Genomic DNA, 22,047 nt, shown 5'->3' with positions numbered 1-22,047 from the left:
TTTTTTATGTATCAAGTGAAAAAGTAAGGGTCTCAACTAAGACTCGAACACAGTTCCTATTTTTTATGAATGATGTGAAAAAGAAAGGGTCTCAACTGAGACTCGAACACAATCAGCTTTCTTATGTATCAAGTGAAAAAGTAAGGGTCTCAACTAAGACTCGAACACAGTTCCTATTTTTTATGAATAAAGTGAAAAAGTAAGGGTCTCAACTGAGACTCGAACACAATCAACTTTTTTATGTATGAAGTGAAAAAGTAAGGGTCTCAACTGAGACTCGAACACAATCAGCTTTTTTATATATGAAGTGAAAAAGTAAGGGTCTCAACTGAGACTCGAACACAGACCCTCTTTTTTATGTATGAAGTGAAAAAGTAAGGTTCTCAACTGAGACTCGAACACAGACCCGCTTTTTTATGTATGAAGTGAAAAAGTAAGGGTCTCAACTGGACTCGAACACAGATCCCCTTTTTATCGGAACTGGCAACTGTTGCAATTGAGCTTTTACCACTTTATTACATTAAATACTTTCATTTTTGAAATACTTACATCAATCACCCTTTTAAAATATTTTCTAATATATTTTTTTGAAAAATATTTCATGAAAAATAAGAAGATAATAAATAGATTTTCAGGATTGATAGTCGTTTTAAAATAAATTATTAGAATTTCACTTATGTGTTCTTGAATGAATGTTTGAGTGAAGTGGAAATTGAAGTATAAATTGACCCACTTTCCGACATCCAATTACTATTCCGGGATACGAAAACAATTAACTGGTTTCACTACGCAATTGACATATTTTAAGACAGATAAGTAAAAAGTTGGGCAAAGAATGTAGATACCGTATTATACTACGTTAATTTGGGGTTCAGTTCAAATAATGATAAACGATGACACTTGTGGAAAATCTCGGCAGATAGATTCGTTGTCAATGACAATGCATTTTATAAACTATTTAGTGACAATCAAGCCTACACACGTGAATATATATATACGCATTTCTTAAAAATAAATGACGGTCCTATCCAAGCAGGATTTGACTCAGTTGTTAGCGCTGTTGACTGCAGTCGTTGGGAAGATACGTTCAATTCTAACATTTAAAAAAAAAATCTACTAATATAACTAGTTGTTATTTTTATAAGCAATAATTGTTCGCCTGAAACACTCATCCACATTGAAAAAATCTCCTGATAAAAGATACATGACGCCAACGGGACTCGAACCCGTGTCCATTCGATTTCCGGTCGAAAGCTCTGACCACTGAGCTATGGAGGCTTATCTCTTACCCGCGAAATTATTCAATATACGCCATCTAGTGAGAGAGTTAGCACTTACAATGCCTTTCTCATATAAAATAAAGTTGGTTGTTCTCAGGTGAATAAAAATGTAACAAGCAGTAATTGTTGAATGAAACACTAGCATATATTGAATAATTTCGCGGGTAAGAGATAAGCCTCCATAGCTCAGTGGTCAGAGCTTTCGACCGGAAATCGAATGGACACGGGTTCGAGTCCCGTTGGCGTCATGTATCTTTTATCAGGAGATTTTTTCAATGTGGATGAGTGTTTCAGGCGAACAATTATTGCTTATAAAAATAATTGTTATCCTTTGTGCTATGCATAAATAAAATCTTGTCTTAAAAAAACATTAATTTATCAAAAAAATAATAATTAATATTTGACAAGTTCAAGTATTTCACCTAAAAATGTAGACAATTTGTCTCAACGCCATCTAGTGAGAGAGTTAGCACTTACAATGCCTTTCTCATATAAAATAAAGTTGGTTGTTCTCAGGTGAAAAAAAAAATGTAACAAGCAGTAATTGTTGAATGAAACACTAGCATATATTGAATAATTTCGCGGGTAAGAGATAAGCCTCTATAGCTCAGTGGTCAGAGCTTTCGACCGGAAATCGAATGGACACGGGTTCGAGTCCCGTTGGCGTCATGTATCTTTTATCAGGAGATTTTTTCAATGTGGATGAGTGTTTCAGGCGAACAATTATTGCTTATAAAAATAATTGTTATCCTTTGTGCTATGCATAAATAAAATCTTGTCTTAAAAAAACATTAAGTTATCAAAAAAATAATAATAACTAGTTGTATTATAGTAGAAAAACTTTTTTTAAGGGGTGATATTTTAAATTTATTTATTTATTTATGCACGATACATTTTACTACAAGTGATAAGGCAGGCACATTGAATCATACTATTAAAGTGCTTTTTACGAAAAATATCTCATTAATTTCTTCTGGCGTGAGATGGTTCATATCAGATAGTTCTACAGCAGATTTCTTCTACCACCTGCAATGAAGAAAATAATTAGAGAAACTACGTTTCATGTTTGAGATAGGAAGAGAGAATAGACCGCCACATGATTCTCTCTTCGCTTAAGACACGATCATTGATGTACCTTCTCGTACATACTGTTCTGTTATTTTACTCTACACTCGTATTTGTATTTGATTCTCTTGAACGTGTTATGTCTTACTTGTGTCTTACTAGGTGTCACCGACTCATATATTCTCCTTAAACTCCTTTCGTCGTTTGTTCACTCTACATGCCCAAATTAATGAATCCTACCTTTCTTGATCTTTTCCATCAATATTTCATAAATTTACATACATTTTGTGGATATTTCCAGAATTTTTTTTTCTGTATTTTGATAAACTATAGATTTTTCGAGATTTTCTCTGATGATGCGTTCTTCAATGTTGAACCAAGCATTGTTAACTTTGGCTGGCCAACACCCTCTTGCGTGTCACTAGTATGCATACCTTTTGTCAAAATATTATCACATCATCCCTTATCTGTAAAGCTTCTGTACAGTTTATAATCGAAGGAAACTCAAGTAGGGATATATTATGCGGAACGTTGGAGAAAGTTTTCTTTCACGAGAATTTAAAATCACAAGAGACTCGTAAATGGGAATAAAAGGGAAGAATTTTAAATTTCTTATTACGTGTGCAACGTGCACTTCCTGATGGAGGCAAGAAAACAAAGAATCGTAAAGTTTCGGAGAATAGTTTTTTTTAAAGAGCATTGTAATAAATGGTTCCGGCTTATTTATCAGTATTTATCCATTCCTGAAATTTTAAATTCTTGAAAGTCAACTCTTAGATCAGTAACATCATTATAGGTTGAAGGAATCAAATCGCACGCCAGCTATTTAGATCGGTGAGTTGTCAGGTCCTAAAGCTGAAATAAATTGTCTTATTTTTGCCTTTGACGGCTTCTGTGGTCGAGGGGTGAGGCTATCGACTCGCATACCGGAGGTCGCGGGGTCAAATCCCGGCGTGCGCGATTCAATTTTATTTGATTAATTTGTATAATTTAACAATAAAATAATATGTAGTATATTTGTGGCACGTTCTAGAGTGGAAGATGTTCTCAGTATCGCCCTGGTATAAGAGCACCGTTCAGAATTGAAACGTTGCTTAAAATGGCTTTGTCCGTACCAGATATAAATAGCCAGGTACTTCCTCAATTTAAATTTTACCATCTCATTCGCATACCCACTACCTTCAGCCTAAGAACATACCTTGATTGGGGATGCCATAGTCTCATTGGCTCCAGACGGTTGGGAGCAGTTGGGACTCTTGTGAGGTATTCACTAAAAATATATATCTATATCGGTTATTTTTAAGATAAATTAAGGCAACTTCAATTCAGGCATGTATCTAGAGTAGTCGAAAAGTATGTAAATAACTATGTACAAAAACCCTATACTATGAATAAAGAAAAGAAAATTCAGGTCGGAAAATTTTTGTTGGTAAAATTTGTTTATACTTTTAGTGGCCTAATTGGTGTTAATGAAGAAATGAACAAGGTTTGAACAAACTTTGTTAAGCAAATTTAAAGAATGTTTGAAAAACCTCTTTTCTTACAAATTTGAACAAGTTTTGCAAAAACATTTTTTCTAATAAATTTGAACACGGTTTGAAAAACATTTTCTAACAAATTTTACCAAGGATTTTTTTGCATTAACTTGATACAGAAGGCTCTGAAGATAATTTCCCTCAGGGCCTATGTCATGTCTAGGGATGCTATCTGGAGGGTCTTTTTGAGGAGAGGAAGGAGTGAACACGGGTTTTGAAGAGACCCATGTTGTAGGAGGGAGGAAACACAGAGGCCGGCAGATCGTTCCACAGCCGAGCAACAGCTGAAGAAAGAGTCTTAGAAGCCAACCGTTCGCATGTGAAAAATGTCACCCGTGTACGTATGTTCCCGAGCTGGCACCGGTGCCGAAGGGATCAATGACGCTAGTTCTAATTCATTTATTGACCTTGGTATTCAATAAACATTGAACGCCAACAATAAGTTATGTAACTATACATTTTATGTTTGCGAAACGGGTAAACTTTCGTGAGTTTTCATGTTTCGTTCCCAATAAAACATGGAATGATGAAGTTAATCAAAAGCATCGGTTTGTCAAACCACAGATAAGCGTTTGTTGACTGAGTATAGCGAAGTCCTGTTTTAAGTCGACCATTTGGCATTTCATTTGTATACAAATTTTAATTCGTATCCATTTTAGAAAATATGCTGCATCCACGTTATTATAAAAGCAAGACCTATGTTGACTATGGTTTCAGTCAAAATTATGTTTTAATGTGAAATCGTCATGATTTTTTTGGACATTCTTACTTGCGTTTTTTTAATATGATGAAAATGATCACTGCCTGCCTGAAGAAAGTTTGAAAAAAGAATATTGATTGAAATAGTGATGTTTCCTTGAACGGACAAATTGTAACTCCCTATTTGAAATATTTTTTAAAAAAATTTCGTGAAATACGTATTTTTTATAAGTCATCATGGAGGTATTTAAGAATCATGTGATTTTAGTCAAAATTTTGGTTTTGATTTTTCAAAAAACAGAAAATTAGAAATATGCTTTTTGGACTCTTTTGGTCTACTGATCACAGAACTAAAGAACTACTGAATAAAACGTAGCAAGGGCGTGTGAAAAATTATTGTTATCATAAATAATTGAACTGTAGTATATATTCCTTGTTCGGCTTGCGCGATATTTTATGATATTGTTGAGATTTTATAATAATTTGGAAGCGTACCGTAAAATATCCTCGCACTTTAACCACCAAATAATAATGCGGTGAAAATTCTGGAGGATTTTAAACTAATTATATTAAATCACAAATCTCATTAGACGGTTCAGAATGAGATGGCTTCTACCCTAATTGATTCCACCATAAATTAGCTGCCTGCGAGTGGCTGATGGAAATAAACGGAATGTAGAATCTGAACGCACCGCGTGAACTAACTTCATTCAAGTTTTGCCAAATTTGAGGGGAGAAAATAAATTAGGTACTGAAAGGAATGTGGGTTCTACTCACAGGGCGTACCGTGACTGGTTATATAAAAATACTAATACTTTGAGCAATTTAATTAAACATCATTTAGAGGTGACTTGCTTGTACTGTCAAACTGTGCCGAAAGCCGTTAGTTCGTTAAGGCTTGAAGGTTTAAATTTATAATTAAATTTTCCACTTTGTACTCATATTCATATTTCCTTATACGATGAGAAAATGGAATAAAAAAATTCTGTACTATATTCATGTTACTGAAATCAAGTAACTCATACTATTTAAAAAAAGCATTAAGTTATTATTGGTGATAGAGTTATAAGGATCCTTGGTTATATTAAGGTTTTTATGTTTTATGAAAAACAAAGGTCTGCAAACCCCACTTATATCTAAATATTGTGGCCGAACGATGGAATATTGTGTAGCAGTGATTTTTCATAAACTTAATTTGAAGAAAATGAGAAACTCGACAGTTAAATCGTAAAAAGATGGATAGTGAACGAAAAATCCAAGTATCTGTAAAATAATTTTTATAATCACGCAGTCTAAAACATTACTACATAATTTTTAGTCCGCAGACTATTAATTCTTTTGATAAAGACACTTTACAACAATATTCACCACTTTCTATACTTTGCTAGACTACCCTTTTTCAAACATAACACTGTATTATAACCATAGTTTATAACTTCCAAAATATTCTAATTGCAGATGACATAAATAAATATGGCATCCCCAAACAGGATATTTAGGAAATTTGTTTATTATTTATAAATTTGATGAATTGGACCATTTTTTTCTAAATAATCTAGTTCTGCGATTTCTCTAGAATAAAGTTAATCAAGACTCGGCTCGTATCAACTTCAAAACATTGATATCTCGACAGGTGCTCACTTTCCTGTTAGCAACAGACTCTCAGATGTCTCTAAATTAGAGAAAGTGCAGGTATTGTACTCGCGCAGCTTCTATATTACATTACTATTGCCTACCTCACTGTGACGTCGAGAGTTAACTTTTAGTTAACGACTATATAGGTAATTATTCCTACCAATATTTTTTATTTATTTTTTGTGACCGCTGTAAAAACTATGGGCTGGAAAAATACTTTTTCAGTCAATGAAAAATAAAATACCAATATGCTGCATCAAAACAACATTGCGTAGTTTGTTCATTCTAGCTTGTTCCCTGTTTTTCCCAACCTAGCTCTGTTTTCTATCATTAAATGCACCTCGTAAATATATATTTTTTTAAATTTACTCTACACAGATAGAAAAATAATTTTTGGAAAATAATTTCCTACGGGTCCTTTTTCATCTTTGGGGAGGAGATTCTTTTTGCGGAAAATATTGAAAGAAACTGAGTCTTGTTAAGGCCCATGTTGTAGGAGGGAGAAAACAAAAAGTCTCGCAAATCGTTCCACAGCCGAGCTGTTGAACTTGAGAGTGAGTCGTTGAAACGACCCGTTCGAAAGCAAATAATGCCTCCTTCAAATTTGTTCTGTTTTTATCATTCTTGGCGGCTCTCATATATTACAACCCAACAGTTCTGATCGGTTGTCATCCTATCTTAACTTTAAGTGTATTTGCCTTTCATCTGTCATTAGCATTTATAAACTATCATCTATTAGAACCCAACAGTTCTCATCGGTTGTCATCCTATATTACCTATAAGTGTATTTGCCTTCCATCTATCATTTGCATTTATAAACTCTCATCTATTAGAACTCAACAGTTCTCATCGGTTGTCATCTTATTCTTAAATATAAGTTTATCTGCCCTCCATCTGTCATTTGCATTTATAAACAAATATACGTTATTTTCCACAGTTATGAAATAAGTTTATTTATGAAACATTAGTTATTAATTCTTTAAGTTTTTTTAAGCTAAATAACTTCTCTGTTTACGAATAATTTCATATTTATTGTCTGGTAAAATATCCTTGATTTTAATCTACTCGTATGTAAAGAAATATCTTCTTTGATTACCGTCAAAAGTGCTGATGCGTACATATTGCCCTTCGGAGATAAACCTGCTCTTGATTGTAGATAGAATAAAAGCATTACGTTTTTAGAAGACTGGTATAACCTTACCTCCCTTAATACCGAATTAAATATTTATGTAGACAATGTTCTCTCCTCTGTATTATTCCACTTTCGTACAAACTATAGCAATGATCATTACAACGCGCTTGAGGTGATTTTTTTCATAAAAGCGGAGCTATGGTAATTTATTATTTAATAAGAATCATTATTGTTAATAACAGCGAAACAAAACCTAAATTATCTTTAAAATGTGATTTTTTTTCTTTTGGAAAAAACTGATTTGATGTACCTATCAATCTTTTTCAATCAACAATATTTATTTTTTATGTGAATAACGCAACAAGAGTCCCAACTGATCCCAACCGTCTGGAAACATGGATACTAAGATATATCCAATATTGTGATCAAAGATATTATACTTATATTCTATTATCATTGTTTGCGATGCTAAAGGGAGTAAAGAGGTGAAGGAGGTGGGAAGAGGGAGGTGGGAAATACCTGGCTATTTAGATCTGGCTAACAAACGTGGCTAAAACTATTTCAAGCAATGTTTCAATTCTGAATGTCTAACACAAATACGATTGTGAGAGTGTAAATTTTATGATTTTACTATTTTATCACCGTGGAAAAATAAACTTTTCTTTCACACTGATATAATCATAATATATTTTTAGAGTAGTAGCTTCTCTTCTTCTTCGATGGCGCTACAGCCCATATCGAGCTTTGGCCTCCTGCAACAGTCGCCTCCAACTCCTCCTGTCCTCAGCGGCTGACTTCCAGTTTGTCACCTGGAGAAACTGTGCTGCATCCCCTCTTACCTCATCTTCCCACTACTTCTACTTCTAGAGTAGTAGCTAGTTCTACTATAATTTTAAAATAAGGATTTTTTTTAATTATCATTCGTATTAAAGTACCTATATTGAGAATTAACTCAGATTTTTTTAAAAACACATTGCATACATGGGAAAATAAACCGGCTGATTTCCAGTGAGAAATTTCTTTCAATCAGTTATTTCAATAAGTTATCCATAATATAAATAATCTTTTACTTTGAAACGAAGACACAAAGCTAGTTTGATCTTTATAATATTAATATCTAAATCTAAATGTATTTGAAACAAGAGCAGCCTTTATAGTAAAAGGGTGTGTTGTTTATTTTAGTAAAGTACACACTTTCTGTCGATGAGTTCTCGAACAAATCGTTTAACCCTCTCTCCCCGAAGGCTGTGTTGCCAGATTTACAAAATTGGATGTGTTTGTGGAACATTCAACATAAATATCTGAATTTGTAAAAGTTTTATGATAATACGATTTGAGAGTCGTTCTATTTTAGGTAGGTATATTTTTTATGTTATATTTGTGTATAATACACATTGAACAAAACACAAACATCTTTTATCCCTTTAATCTCAAATCTAATCAATGTATAAATGCCACGGGAAGATATAAGTTACAATCAAAAAGTGTATATTTAAGTTTAAGGCAGTAAAAAATTACAATTATTCACCATATTGGCTGATTCACTAATGCCAAACGTACATGAAAACTTAAAACTGTTATTGAAATGTGATAAATACGCTTTCAAATTTAATTACTAGAAAAAACTTAAACCTTTTCAGGTATTAAAAATTTTATGCAAATATAAAAATAATAATAATATTTTGACCGGTCGGTGGCCGAGTTGACATCGCGTTTGGGTCCAACCCAGGCGTAGTGTGTTCAATTCCTCGGCTGGCTAAGTCCTCCATCACAACACAAGCAACATTTTCAGCTTACTAGTTACGTGGTAGTAGTAGATTTTCAAATATTGTCAGGTTATTCGTACCCGGGAATGTTGGTCTTTCTTTTAAAAAAAATAAACAAATAAAAATAAATAAATGGCTCACTTTTCGTTTTTTCGTCTAAACACTGAACCAAAATTACAGAACATAAAAAAACACATATTTTATGAAAAATAAACACATATTTTTTTTTACAAATAATATTACAAACAAAATGTATATAAACATTATTAGTACGCCAATGTTTGTCGTTTCATATAAAAATTTACGAAATTTTATAATTTTTTTTCAATTTACGGATTAAAAGATGTGTAAATTTTAATAGGTCTGTGGTCAACTTCTAGATTTAAATATATGTTTATTTATTTATTTCTAACACATCTTAGTTAATATTTCTCACCATAACAGAAAGTGAGACACGGCGATTTCTATAAGACCATATGAACAGTTCCTAAAAGCGAAAAAGCGAACAAATTAGCCTGGGGGGGGGGGGGTTAATGTTATATACGATCGTTTTAAGTGAGTTTATTCACATATATTATGAGTACCGATTTTATTCTTTGTACTATTTAACCAGTCTATTAGAAATACTGTTTAATAACTTTATCGTTCTGGTATTATTACATGGGCATATTTTTAATGTTGAATCCATTCAAATGTACTATTTGTTGGATGACATTTAAATATGTACATAATTGCTTGTTATCTTTGTACGGGTAAAATTAGTTCGTAAATTCGCTAAACAACTATGCATGTATTTCACACATGAAGCGAGATTGAAGGTTTCAGAAGCATTATTTTCATAATAAACACCAAAAATTGGCAGACAGAGATAATGAGCTAAGATTACATAAAAAACTATCACACTATGTCATATTTACTCATGTCAGTGATGCTTTAAACAACTGAAATCTGTAGACATATATTTTCACCGTGGGCGTAGAAACATTAATTTAACTTGTCTACGCCGTAGATTATTACGCAACGAAGGTCGTATATTTTTTTCCTAAATCTTTAAATTCAACTGACCCGGATTTTAAAGAACCCTAAATCCAGGGCTGCCCCCTATTCCTGAATACCCACGTAAATCTCGGATTCGGTGGATTGAAATCCATTTCTGCACGCTTAGATATGCAAACGACCGTCGCATTCCCTTAACCCTCCAGAACAAGGGTGGGGAAATGTTATCCCACCATCGGATAATGATAAAAGTAGGGAATATAGCCCAGCCTTGGAAAATAAATATTAAAAGTTTCTCACCAATATATTGAAATTTTAATGCACTTTCAAAACACCATTATTCTTAATGCTTTTAGTTCTTTCGTATTATAATTATTACTGTTTTCAAGAATTAATTCATGGCTGTTTGCTGAAATCATTGTTTAAAAAATAAAAATAAATAATTTACGAAAAAATGGTTTTAATAATTTGGACTTCATTGATATAACATTCACGGTGACCGGATAAATCATCACAATGATAATTCATCACATCTTTCATCAAGTCATGGAAAGTGATGAAACAGAAACTTTACTGGGTTAAGTACGATAGGTTAGGTTAAAAATAATTTTTTCATCGTTTCTAATGACTTATCACTTTTTAAAAGTGTGTTGAATTGTCACTGTGTTGAATTATCATGGAACCAAAATTCGCTATTACTTTTATGTGTTTACCGCACAATCGTCCCAACTGTTCCAAACCATCTGGAACCAGTGAGACACTATTGCATCCCCTATTGGGGTATGTTGTGAGGCTAAAATTTAGGACCGCTCTTCTTTCTAATTTTTATTAACGATATTACAGAAAATATTCTGCATTCCAGGTCACTTCTTTTTGCTGATGACCTAAAACTATTCTTGGAAATTAAAACTTTAGAAGACTGCATTCGACTCCAATCGGACATTAATAGAATTGTTGACTGGAGTAAACGGAATCGGATCGAATTCAATATTTCTAAATGTTTCATTCTTTCTTTCACAAGGGCACGTCATACTTGGTTTTACCGGTATAACATGAATGCCCGAAGTTTAAAACGTGTCTCCACTATGAAAGATCTTGGCATCATGTTTGATAGTAGGCTGACATTTCATGCTCATATCGAAATGACGTGTAGTGCTTCACTGAAAATGCTGGGCTTCGTCCTACGCACTGCGATGAATTTTAGAGACACCCGGGTTCTCCAAGTGCTATACATTGCGTTGGTTAGGAGTAGGCTTGAGAGTGGGTCGGTGGTTTGGAGCCCACATCAGGTGAAGTATTCCCTCATGTTGGAGAGAGTGCAGAAGAAATTTCTGAGATTCCTCTACCTGAGGGAGTATGGCTACTACCCGTGGCTCTATCCTACTGACTTTCTCTTGGGCATGCTCGGTATGAACCATCTACGGGTCAGAAGAGATGTGCATATTGTATCACACTTCTTCAAACTGATTCGTGGATGGTTAGTAAATCCGACTATCATGGAGAGTATTAGTCTCTATGTTCCTGATGGTTATCTCCGTCACCGACAGCATAGACTGTTTTATCTCCCGGCCTGCAGGACTAACTTGCCAATGGTCATGCCGGTGGGGAGAGCAGTCTTGCTGTTGAACAGAATTAATTCGGATATCGACATATTTAGCATCGGTGAAACTGCCTTCAAAAGGCAAGCTCTATTGATGCTGGTATAGTTTATACACCGCTAACTATTATGTAATACCATTTTACAAATATACTTAAAAACGAAATAAAATGTAATTTTGTAATGTTTTTAAAGGAATAAACAAATTGAATTGAAAAAATTGAATTGAATTAAAAAATTGAATTGAATTAAAGGTAGAGGGGAGGGGAAGGAGACGGGGAAGAGAAGGAGGTTAGATCTTGTCACCAAATACGGCTAAAGCCATTTCGAGCAACGTTTCAATTCCGAATGGTGGTCTTACATCAGGGCAATACTGAAAGTATCTTCCACTCTGGAACATGACGCATATATACCTTATAAAATTCAAATGATTAAATTGTGAAATAATACAAATCAATCAATTGATCTTGCTAACTTCGATTTATTTGTTGAGTGCCTTACCCCTCAACCATGAAAAAAATACGTATAACAAATTATTTACTACTGCCAAACTATGTGACGTGTTCTTACATAATACAAAATGTATATAGAGTGATGCCTTCTGGCTGTAAGACAGGGAATTAGTTAGGTTACGAAGCCCCTCTTATTCTTTACCTAAGCCCTTTACTACCTACTACAAAAATGTATGTACCACAAAAAACTATTACATGTTTATTATTAATTTAATAAAAATAATTCACCGACTCCACATATTTACATATCAAAGGGTTCGGCTCGGTAGAACTTCTAATTGGACCTATAAATCCTACTGATCCCTCAGTGTAAATATTTTTAAAAAAATCTTTCGTAATCCTACATGTATTTAAAATGATTGATTTTTGCATTTTTATGAATAAATTCTTTGACAGATCTAATACGCCTAAATTTTGAATGAGAGAGCTAGGTATAATGCCAGTAGCAGAAATAACAAATAGTAATATTTTTATAGTCTGAGAATGCCAATTTATTTTATTTTCATTTCCTAAATCTGTGTTTTTTCTTATTTTCTCAGAAAAAGATTTTTGAATATTATACGAATTCTGAATAGCGACATCAATGTTATAAGTTATTTTTAAATATATATTATTTATATGTGTTATAATTAAAGAAGTATCGATATTTCTCTTTCTAACAACATAATTCAAAGCCATAAATGATGTTAAGGGAATTACTCTATTGACTCCTGAAATTATTGGGGGTACAAAATGAAATTGAATCTTGGTCTCCGGCGACAGTTTTAAAGATTTTTTTCTCCAAAAAACGTAGAAAATCAGTAGGAATTGCATAGGAAGGGTCAATGTGAGGGGTTGGGCAATTTCTCAACTGAGACAGAGATTTTGAAAAAAAAATTGTACAATTTGTACAATCTTAAAGGTAACCGGAGACCAAATAATGTCAGAAGTACGTGTATCTAACACCCTGTACAACGTTATAACAATAATAGTTTTACAAAAAATATAAGAATAATACACAATTTCTTATCTTAAAAATTATAACACATAAAAGTATATATTTTTCTTAATTTACCTGCCTGTGACAGACCACGCTATAAGCGCGCTATATTTTCGTGGCTTGGCTTATTTCAGCATATCACTCGCCATTAATTCCCATTGGTAGTGCATGACGAGCAATATGCTGAAATAGGTCAAGCAATGGTGCTTATAGCGTAATGTGTCACCTACCTCGACAGTTTTTATTATTATTTATTTAATTAATTATCTGTTTTCAGGCTTCGTGAAAGAGATTGTAAATGTCTACCTTCACGGCCTATGCTTTTTTACCATCTTCACTGTTTACAGTATTAGTTCATAATTTATTATGTTGTCTTGAATAGTTTTTGTCTGCTTGGGACGTTTTTTTAAAATTAATGTTGTATCCGTTTGTATTAGTAAAATAAATTACAGTCAGACGAACAATCGAGTTAAAACAGTATATCGCAACGCTCAGTCAATAAAGGTTGAATAAATTGATAGTTTCCGACTCAGTGAAAGTGTAGCTAGTATAATGATGCCCCTGGTTTGGTATAATGAAACATGTTAGCAGGTGTCTATCATCCCCATGGGGTGGCTCCAATTGCATTCTGCTTTCGTGTGGGACGTTAATTGACTAGATTCTCCGTTTAGCTTTAGAGGCAAAGCGAATGTTCTGTGTGCACGCAAATTGTCGATAAATTTAAGTCGATTAACGTAATAATGATGCTGTTAAATGGTTTCAGTGGTTAGATATTTAATATATTTTTGAATAAATGAAGCAGAACAGTTTTGTTATTTATTTTTTTAATTTGAATACCACACAAGAGTTCCAACTGCTTCTAACAGTTGTAATCTAGTGTGAATACAGCATCCACAATTATTGAACGTTATGATGTTCAAGGGAGTGGGGAGGGAAGGAGATGTGAAGGAGGATGGTTAGGAAGAACCATGATATTCTTATATAGTCAACAAACACGGTCAAAGCCAAGGTCTTGATATTTTCACGGCCAAAGATATTATCGTTATAATTTTGGGGTTATTAAATTGTGTTGCACTTTCTTCTTTAGCCAACGTTTCGGTCAGCGTTACTGTGCCCATTATCAGTGCAGATGTGTAAATTGTGGTGAGGTGAGGTGTGTAGTTATTTATTTAGATGAACTTTGTTCTCTTTGGACGATATTTCAGTTTCATAAGTAATTAGGGTTATGTGGTTTACGGTGTTTAGTTTTGGTATAGCCACCAAGTATCGGACACCAAGAACTATTAAGATATGTTCTGTCGCCTCTATTAATATTGGTGGGGTTTTTGTGAATTGCAATCGCCTTTGAGTTATGCTGAAAAACGGCTGAAGCCATTTCGAGCAACACTTCCTTTCTGAATACTCGTCTTTTAGTAGAGGCATTGACAGATTGTATATATATACAGATTACACACACACACAGATTAATGGGATTAAGGTACTTGAAAATGAATTGTAGCGATGTTGGTTGGTGACTGGCAACTGACACACTGTATCTTAGTTGGATGTTGTTGTTGCAATGATTAATGTTGTTATACCAATAATTAATAATGTCGCAGCTGTTTGCCCCATAACTGTCCAGTTGTTACCTAAAACCCGTCAGTGCCCTGGACTCAATACTCTTGTTTAACAAGTGAAATATAAGGCAACAAATCACATGGCATCTTGTGTTGCTCTTCTACAGTTCCATTGAATAATTATTTACTAAAAGCGTTTGTATACATATTTTTAACTACGTAACGAATTCAATAATGTAGAGTCAAAATTGTTGTGTAATTTTTATTTTATTAATTTTCTTATTTATGCATTAGAAGTATTTTTTTAATAAATTATGATTTGGTAATGTGAGCGTCACTGAGTGCTTTATCCGTCCGTTATCAGGCCCCATTTTACAATTTTATCTGAAAATTGAATAAAAAAAAATTATTCAATAATTTGATTATTCACACAATTGAACACGGGTGTTCAGGAATATACCCTTTTATTGACATGGACTCATTAATTTATTATTTTTCTAATAAAATATTTTAAATTCAAAATAAAACTTCTCTTCTAAACTAAAATTAGGGAATCACGAAAAATAAAATCACTAATTTTAAATCAAGATAAAATTAATGATTTAAAATAACCTTAAGCTTCCGATTCCATTAATGTTATTATATATTTTTTTAAATCTTTTTGCTATGTTTTCGATAGATTTTGCGATATCTTATATATTTTTATTACTTATTTGATATTTAATTCCCTTACCAAACTCAAGAGCCATATCTCTTTAGGTTGAGGATAAGCTAAAGTGATTGATGTATTTATTTTACACCGTCAAAATGTTATTAAAATATTGAAAAATACGTGTATGAAATAAAAATAATAAATTAAACTTCATTTTCTCGGTTCTTTGTTCCCCCTAATTTAATTACCAATCCTACTAAAAAACTGCAGTGGTTGCGTAAGACTAATTCTATTTAACGTATTAATGGGAAAAATAAGTGGTTCACGGATTTAGGTTTTTGTTTGGACGAGTGAAAATTTGATATAGATTTCCTAAAATGAAAGTTTTTAAGAACCAGTAGTATTCAAAATAACCCCTATGTACTTTAAACAGTATCTTTTTTCAGTTGATTTTTATATTTTTATACCATTCAAATTTCGAAATCCTAAAAAAAGTATGATGTTATCTTCACAATAGCTTTGAAATGTAATTTTACGCTGATTATCTCCTGAAGTTAAGATTTCATCCACAAATGTTGATCCTGATATCTTCGGAGACCTTCTGTCTCGAAATCCTTGCTTTGTGTTCAGCGAGTTGAACAATAAAACCCTCAGAATTTTTCAAAATCCAACGAACGGAAAATTAGAAAAATCCTCCAACCATATTTGAATTACCCTCTTGGTTTGTTGGTAGCATTGTAGAAAATTAACAAGGTCAATGAAAATAGCCGGAGATAAAATAAATTGAGAGGTTATATAATATAGAATAATACAAAAAGTGACTTGTGAGCGATCCAAATTTTTTTATATGAATTCAAATGAAATGGAGATGTACGATGCCAGGTTAGTATAACCGAGACAAAACGCTGGTCTATTTACAATTTACAACAAATCAAGCAAGAATGGATACTTCAATTAATTTTTAACATCGTTTTTTATATTTGTTTTTTTTTTCGAGCAATATAACATTTTTTCGGTATTAATTACATTACACACTTTCCCTATCTTCGTCATAACCATCGGTGAATTAAAATAGCAACTCGTTAAAACAAAGCTTTTTACTTCAAAATATCTATTTTTATTAATAAATAATAAATGTAATAAAACAAATATCGGTTTGACTGAATATTGAACCAGCCTTCCCATGAACTTTCAACCGCGCCAAACTAAAAACTGAGCCATATCCTGATTGTGTAGGACTGACAGTTATTCCATATGTTAACTGCTACGATGTCATCCAATTTCAGAGAAATACGCATAATCACACATACGTGTGTAAGTGTGATTTCATTGAATGCATTGTCATCGACAACGATTCTACCTGTCGAGTTCCAGCTCGATCGCATGTCGAGAAGTTGGTTAATTTCCACAAGTGTCATCGTTTATTATTACTTGAACCGAACCCCAAATAAGCCTAATACGGTACCTACTTTCTTTTGCATAACTTTTTGCTTATCTGTCTTCAAATATGTCAATTACTTCGTGAAAATACTTGATTGTTTTCGAATCCCAAATTATTTTCGTAAGGTTTGTGTAACATGAAAACCATTACCATTAAAAACATTTAAGGTTTTTATAATGGTTTTTATCTAGTAATCCCTGCAAGTAGTTAAACGTGAAGAACTGACATTGCAAAAGTCTTAGCAATTGTAAAAGATTTTCATCTTGGTGGCCATTATAGTGGGCATTTTTTCCCTTAAGATTCAGTAACGGTTGTCTTTTTTTGTTTTATTAGAGCGACTCTTTTTGTTTGTCAGTGGAGATTGTTACTGAAGAAAATCTTTTGTAAAATTAACAAATACCTAAATTCATAAAAAAAACTTTATATCCTTTTCACACAGCTCAAGGTATTTCATCAAACCTTTTCCGATATTTTCATTATTTACGAACTTCCCAACCAAACCGGAATAAACAACTTTATTTTGTCGTAAACTTCTTTTTAGTCTGGATCTTAACAAAAACAAGCCTGCAGATATAACGGAGGGGCAAAATAGTTAATCCGATGAGATAATGTAGCTATTACTAAAATAAACGATTTATTAGCATATCCTTAAAATAACCTTTTTTCTTTTCTCTGCATTTTTACGATTTCTTGTGAAGATTATTAATGTTTGGATGATTTTTTTTATCAAAAACATAAATAACTGCGTTAGTCCGGGGGTAAATTGCACAATCGGGAGACGATTTTACATGATGGTAGAAGTAAAAAATACCTTTATACGAAATTCCGTCGTTTTTTCCCATTAAAGAAATTCATCTTTTTAGCTGAAAACTTAAGTCTAAGAGTTTGAATTAATTTTTTTTTTTCATTTTTACTTATACCATCATGTAGAATCTCCCGAAGTTTATGCACTTTATCCAAGGACACCCTGTATATTTGATATTTTTTTCCTCACCAGGCTGGGAATATACAAGTTAAATTATACGTGAATTATAATGCCACATTGAAGCGCTGTGATTTTAACATACGGAAAATTTTTTAATTACTTTGTTGTGATATTTGGCTGCAACGTTGTTTTGTTTGTTCGGCTATCTGTACTAGCTGACGTGTACCCGGCGTTGCTAACTTTTCTTTAAATACTACTCTTAATAAATATAATATCCATAGACATATGAATATGAGTAGACCTGCCCTAAGTGATTAAAAGCGTATTATCCCCACTCCCCATACCGGTTCCATTGGAGCCGGCTGTGCTCGCGTATGGCCTCAAGTGAAATTTGAAAACGTGACGTCATCATTCTTGTGCGAACTATGGTCGAGGCATCATCGGTTCATTTTACGAAATAACACGGCAAAATGTTGACTTGTGCTATGAAAACTTGTAAAAATAGATGTGAAAAAGAGAATAAACCCAATTGTCGTATTACATTCCATAAGTTTTATTATAAGCATTATTTTACTTTATTTTAAGCTTATTCACACCGTATTATATGGATCAGTTTTAGAAACATATACTATCACATCACAATGTAGCGATTCTCAAGTGTGCTCATCGTTGTTTACTGGGGTAAGTAAATTATGAAACATTTGTAAAAGTGTCTTAACTAAATACTCTGAAACTAACTACGACTCTGAAAATAGAAGCTGCCTTACTTTGCCGAATTTGGACTTCGCAAATTAGTTCATAACGTGGCGAGTAATTTGCGCTCCCATGTAAAAATTTCTATTCATTCAAAAGCAGATTTTACTATTAAGAACTAAATGGTGATATTATAATGCGAGATGCCTATTTACTGTCAGATTGATTTATTGACGAATCACAGTCAGCCTTACCCCCTTCGTTCTTCAACAGTTGATTTTACCCCTCGCCATTATCTTCTCGTCTATTAATTCCTATGTCTGTGATAATATCCATGTTTATATAAACCTTACGAAAGAAATTCTCTAAATGATAGTGAAAACCCCATCAAACTCCGTTGCATAGTTTAAAAAAACTAAGCGCACAAACAGACGGACGCGGTTAGTGACTTTGTTTTATACTATTTAGAGACAAGATGCACCCCGCCACGCATTGCTGCGGCTCATTCATTTGCTGTGGAGCAACAAAAGCGCGTGTTGTTTTTACGTCCAAGAGATGTCGCTGTTTAAAAAAAACATGTTTTTTCCTGTCACAGGTGATATCCATATAATATAGGTAAATGAAAACACACGCATATTCGAATGCAAGGGTTTATCAAAATATCAGAGCAATCGGCGAAGAACTTTTAGAAATTTAAGATTTTGAACAAACGAACATTTTTATTTATATAGATTTACCGCATCGTTGTACTTGTCAAGTTTCAGTAAACTCAGGGTTGATAGTAATATAAACTATATACTGTTTGCTTAGGGGCAAGCTGTGTCATTAGACAGCCTAGTATCATCCTCACGTTAGTGCAGCGAACCCTTGCGCGCTTTCATCCGCAAACATTTGCGACGTGCTGTATCACCATGGAAGTCCAAACCACATCCTTTACGCGCTGTTGAAGTAAATTAAATTGAATGTTACCTAGTACTTTATCCCTTCATCAAAACTGGTTCTTATTTTTTTTGTTTGTTGTTCTACCCGCATTCATAGTGATATTGCATGGACATACGTAATATACCTTATCAGTTATCACTTGTAATAAAATGAATTTGTGGATGGCTGAATAAATAAAATAAAATATTTTTATCGAAGGAAGCAAACACTTTGTGATGTGACATTATATATCAAAGGAAAAATACACTTTGTAAAACACCACTTTTATTTTGAATTAATATTAACAGCCAACCAGGTTTCGCTTAGCTCAAGCTTCATCAGGGCTTATTATGCTTAATAACTTAGGTAAATACTTAATTAACACTAAAGATATTGATGATAAACTTAGCCACTCGGGCATATATAAACTTAATTGTAATGATTGTTCTGCTTTTTATATCGGAAAACGGCCCGGAACGTAAACATAAGAATAAAAGAACACCTGAGGTGTTTAAATAATAATGCTTTTTCAGAATTCGCGAATCATCTACTAGAAACTAACCATTCATTTGATAAAACCTCTGGGACTACAATATTACATAAAAATGGAATTGGAATTAGGTTAAACAATTTAGAAGCCCTTGAAATTAAAAAAGCCGTCAATAATAAATCAAATATAATCAACAATCAATTTAACTAATAGTCCAATATTTAATTTATTCCGTTAACCTCTGATAAAACTGTTTCCTCCCTTCCCCCTCCCTTCCTACCCATCCTGTAATCAGTATACATCCTTTCTCGTTCTAGCACTAATAAGGTGTCTGCTCTTTTATTTCTATCTCTTTCACTTGTGTATTTTATTTCTATCTCTTTCACTCATTGTTTTATTTTCTTCTATATATATATGCGTCTGTATGAAAATAACTTTAGTTGATATAATAAGCCCTGGTGAAGCTTGAGCTAAGCGAAACCTGGTTGGCTGTTAATATTAATTCAAAATAAAAGTGGTGTTTTACAAAGTGTAAAATAAAATATCTTCCAATTGAGCTCAACTTTATAGATAATACATTTTTTCGCAGGCGCTACAAACTGGATGCTGAGATCAACATCATGACTTGGAGGATCTACCCCAATGAAGTACCGAGTCCTCAGGGAGCTAAACACAGAGGAAGCGTCTACTCTTTAGTCCGGAGAGGAAGTCAGATTGTGAGTAGAAAGTTTCATAAATTAAAAAAAAAATGTAGAGAGAAGTTGAAATTTAGTAATAATTTTTTTTTATGGCTTATTGCATCTTCTAATAATATATTGTTAAAAATGGAGTTGAGTATTCTAGGAAATAAGTTTTTTTTTAATTGTAACATGTATACTTTAATTTATCGAGTTTTTTCATGATTTTTTAATGCACATGGGAGATACTCATGTCGAAAATGCCAGAGAGTTTGTTAATAATTGGCAACATGAGATTCTAGTGTTTTTTGTTTAAAAATATCACTAATTCCATATAAAAAAATTTTGACAGCAAAATAGCTGGCTATTTTTCGCAAAATTCATTGAAAGCATTCATTTTCCCCATACATATTAGGGTAGATCTGATTACCAATTAACGCTAGAATTATCGTTTTTATATTTTAAAAAAACCCGTGAACCATAACAACCCTACCAGGTACAAATAAGTATATTATGTATTATCAATAAATCACAAAATCTTTCCGGAGAACAAAACAAAACAAAGATATCGGGTTATTTTACTACCTTCGAACATGAAAACAAATACCAAAATAAATAATGTATGTTTATTATGGTGACCGGATAAATCATCACATCTTTAAAAAGTTATATAAAGTCATAGAAAGTGATGAAACAAAAACTTTAATAACTGGGTTAAGTAGGTTATGTTAGGTTTGGTTAGGTTAGGTTCAATTTTTTCCATCGTTTTTAATGACTTTATATCACTTTTTAAAGGTGTGTTTTCACTGTGTTGAGTTATCATGGAACCGATTATTATAGTTATGTTTGTTTTATACATATAATTTGTAAGAATCAGAGATTTCTTACAATCAAACTGAACGATATTAAAAATAAATGAATAATCAACACTTTATTTTTAAGCAGTAATTATTAGCCTGAAAAAACTATAAATTGAAAAAAATCTTCCGTGAGAAAATAAAGCACTATGAAACAATACATTAATATGTACTTATTATTTCCTTAAAAAATATTGTTTATTAGATTTTTTTTCATAATAATAAATAATCAACGTTTATTGAAACTATACAAACACGACACTGCCACAATACTTATGTATCTATTTATTAGCCATCAATCATTTAAAAACCCATTTTGGTAAATGGTAAGCGCAAATTCGTTTATTTAGATTTAGTTTATTTATAAACTCTTATTTCCTCTTTTCAACAAGAGAGTCCTTTTCATTGTTTCGAAAAGGAACCGTCGTCATCTGGAAGGAGGAGGTATCTCTCAACTAAGTATCTTTACTTGAAGCGAAGAGTATTTATTCAAGTTGTATTGCTTTTTAGTGGTTAAAATTTCATTCAGTCCTTACTGATCTTCAAGGAATGTTTTCAGTTACCAACACGTAATCAAATTAGTTCGGAGCTGAATAGGCATTTTTTGAGAAAGTATTAAATAAACAACTTCAAAAGAGT

At 32.7% G+C, this 22,047-nt stretch overlaps 1 protein-coding gene across 1 annotated transcript in view; it reads left to right on the top strand.

The window, feature by feature from the left end:
* Positions 1-22,047, top strand: part of LOC149417296 (atrial natriuretic peptide receptor 1-like) — a 513,733-nt gene that overhangs the window by 397,741 nt on the left and 93,945 nt on the right. Inside the window, exon 11 of the mRNA XM_089640190.1 lies at positions 20,464-20,590. Coding sequence (XP_089496316.1) covers positions 20,464-20,590 — 127 coding nt within the window. The remainder of the gene's footprint in view (positions 1-20,463; positions 20,591-22,047) is intronic.

The sequence above is a fragment of the Hesperophylax consimilis genome, chromosome 15 (genome assembly GCF_061612785.1).
Source record: "Hesperophylax consimilis isolate HC1 chromosome 15, BYU_Hcon_1.0, whole genome shotgun sequence".
NCBI classification, from domain to species: Eukaryota; Metazoa; Arthropoda; class Insecta; order Trichoptera; family Limnephilidae; genus Hesperophylax; species Hesperophylax consimilis.
The sequence above is the reverse complement of the archived record's forward strand: the minus strand, read 5'-3'. Positions and strand labels throughout refer to the sequence as shown.